Source organism: Propithecus coquereli, unplaced genomic scaffold (genome assembly GCF_000956105.1).
Source record: "Propithecus coquereli isolate 6110/MARCELLA unplaced genomic scaffold, Pcoq_1.0 Scaffold202, whole genome shotgun sequence".
NCBI classification, from domain to species: domain Eukaryota; kingdom Metazoa; phylum Chordata; class Mammalia; order Primates; family Indriidae; genus Propithecus; species Propithecus coquereli.
In genome coordinates, this window is record NW_012145190.1 from 3,182,971 (window position 1) to 3,185,412 (window position 2,442).

Below are 2,442 nucleotides of genomic sequence, written 5' to 3' on the forward strand. Positions count from 1 at the left end.
GGGAACATATGTCTTTCCTGATGGATTGCACCATAATTCAAAGCCAAAAAAGAATGGAATTAACCATCAGAAAGAAAGAAGGACCTCACAGCATTTCCTGTGCAATTGGGCATTTCCCCAACTATCCTTACAGAGGGAACGTTCTCCTTTAATCCCTTTATGTCTGAACCGTGAAGTTAGAAACTTTAAAATGAGTGATGTCAGTATCTCCTAAGAAGCATTTTTCAGTTCTAGGAGATGTTTCTATGATATTTCTCATAATCTGAGAGCTTATCTATTGAAAGAAGTAGCATTCATATATGATGTAAACACATTCCCTATTTTAGAAATATTACATTTTGGTAGAACATCTGTACTGAATGCTTTGATGTGCTGAATTTTAATAATTGGGTCCAATCTAAAAGAACTTTTTTCTTAGCACTTTTAAAGCTTCTTTTACCTCTTTATTTCTCAAACTATAGATCAGAGGGTTCAACATGGGAATCACAATGCCATAAAATATAGAGGCCACTTTCATATTCTCCTGGGAATGACCAGAATGAGGCTGTAAGTACATGTAAGAGAGGGTTCCATAGAAAATGGTGACGGCCGTCAGGTGGGAGACACATGTGGAGAAGGCTTTTTTCCTCCCTGCAGTAGAAGACATCTTTAGGATGGCAGCCATGATGTATATGTAGGAAAATATGACAACCAACACAGTGAACATCAAGTTAAATCCCACAAAGACAACAAGCAGCATGATGTTGACATCAATGTTGGAGCATGAAAGGGCGAGAATTGGGGGAACATCACAGAAAAAGTGATTAATGCTTTTAGACCTGCAGAAGGACAGTGAAAATGTAAAACCTGTGTGTACAGAGGCATTTAATGAGCCCACGGCATATGATCCAGCGACCAATTGGATGCAGACCGTTCTGGACATGATTATGGGATAGCGAAGTGACTTACAGATGGCTACATAACGGTCCACTGCCATAGCAGCCAGGAGGTAACAGTCAGTGGTTGCAAATGTTGCATAAACCAATAATTGCAGTACACATCCCCTGAGTGATATTGACTTATTTTCATTTGTGAAGTCTTGGAGCATCTTGGGTGTGATAGCAGAGGTGTAACAGATATCAACAAAAGCCAAATGTTGAAGGAAAAAGTACATGGGTGTTTGAAGTCTGGAATCTGTGTTGATGAGTAGGATCATTCCAGTATTACCCACCATGGAGGTGACATAGATCAGAAGAAATACAATGAAGAGGACATACCAAAACTCATGCTGGGCACCAAATCCCAGAAGAAAGAATTCAGTGACTTCAGTTCCATTTCCTTTTGTCATGGCTATCAAAAATCTAGAAAGGACCAAGAGAAGGACCAAGAAGAAGAGGGAAATCTTTGTGACTTCTTGAAATAAAAAGATTATCACATTTGACGTCACTTTTTTCACTTGGATTTTCATGGCAAACACTCACAACAGGGTTTATTGCTTTCCAAATATTTTTTTCTATTTTCTTGATAAGAAGCCATGACATAAACAGCAATATGTGAGCCATGGATTTACTTTAAAATGAAGAAGACTTCATAGCAGAATATTGATGTTTATTAAGTGATATGAAGAAATGTAGATTAGCCTACTTTTACTACATTAAACAGGTATTCATATTTGCATAAGGCAATATCCATACACAATTTTTTTACCTTTCTAGCAACCTATAGTCTTTCAGAGCCACTTATTTTAATCATTTAATCCTGGTTCAAGCTCTTGAAACTAGTAGAATTGGAGAGAAGAATTTTCTGAGATATGTTCATGGTCCACACATGTTTGCAGGCTTCACAGTTGGTGCTAGTACCCTTTTTGCAACTCCAGTGTAGGTGATTCTCTTCACAAGCCAGACAATTCCCTCATTCCATATATGTGAAAGACGGATAAATTCACATTTCTCATGGCGTTGTTTTTCTTTTTAGTTATAGCCTAGCTTAAGGACAACAATTTAAGCCTAGCTTAAATTGTCATCTGGTAACAGTTTAATACATAATGATAGCTTATTTTAAATCATAAATCTCTTTGCTTTTCTACTTCTGAGTGAGGCTTTCTTTGTACCTGGCTATGTATACAGCTGAGATGTATTCATCTATGATTTTTCATACACTGCAAGCCCTCTAACTCTCTGATTCTAGTGCCTTTATTCTGAAACACCATTCCATATTGCTAAGCACTGCCCATTGTGGAGAAATGTATCATGGATTCTTGCTATGGCAGAAATTGGCTTCTTGTCATACATTTTTTCTTCTGGTCACAGAAGTGAACCATACTTCCAACCAGACGTGTTTATGTGTGGCCAAGAAATCATTTTCTGACCAGTGGAACACAGGCCAATATAATATATGCTACCTCTAGGCCTGAACCATCTCCCTGCAAATACTACTGAAGACCTTATAAACACTGCATACTTA

The 2,442-nt window shown here is 37.7% G+C and overlaps 1 protein-coding gene across 1 annotated transcript; it reads right to left on the reverse strand.

Annotated features, from left to right (window-relative positions):
- Positions 1 to 379: 379 nt before the first annotated feature.
- On the reverse strand, positions 380 to 1,363 carry LOC105810021 (olfactory receptor 5AK2). The gene has a single exon (XM_012643930.1). It carries the CDS (start codon positions 1,325 to 1,327, stop codon positions 398 to 400), a length of 930 nt encoding a protein of 309 aa, XP_012499384.1. The 5' UTR covers positions 1,328 to 1,363; the 3' UTR covers positions 380 to 397.
- Positions 1,364 to 2,442: the final 1,079 nt, after the last annotated feature.

Bases quoted from the DNA above. Each gene is read 5' to 3' on its own strand.
- LOC105810021 (XM_012643930.1), bottom strand. From the start codon at position 1,327: ATGACAAAAGGAAATGGAACTGAAGTCACTGAATTCTTTCTTCTGGGA.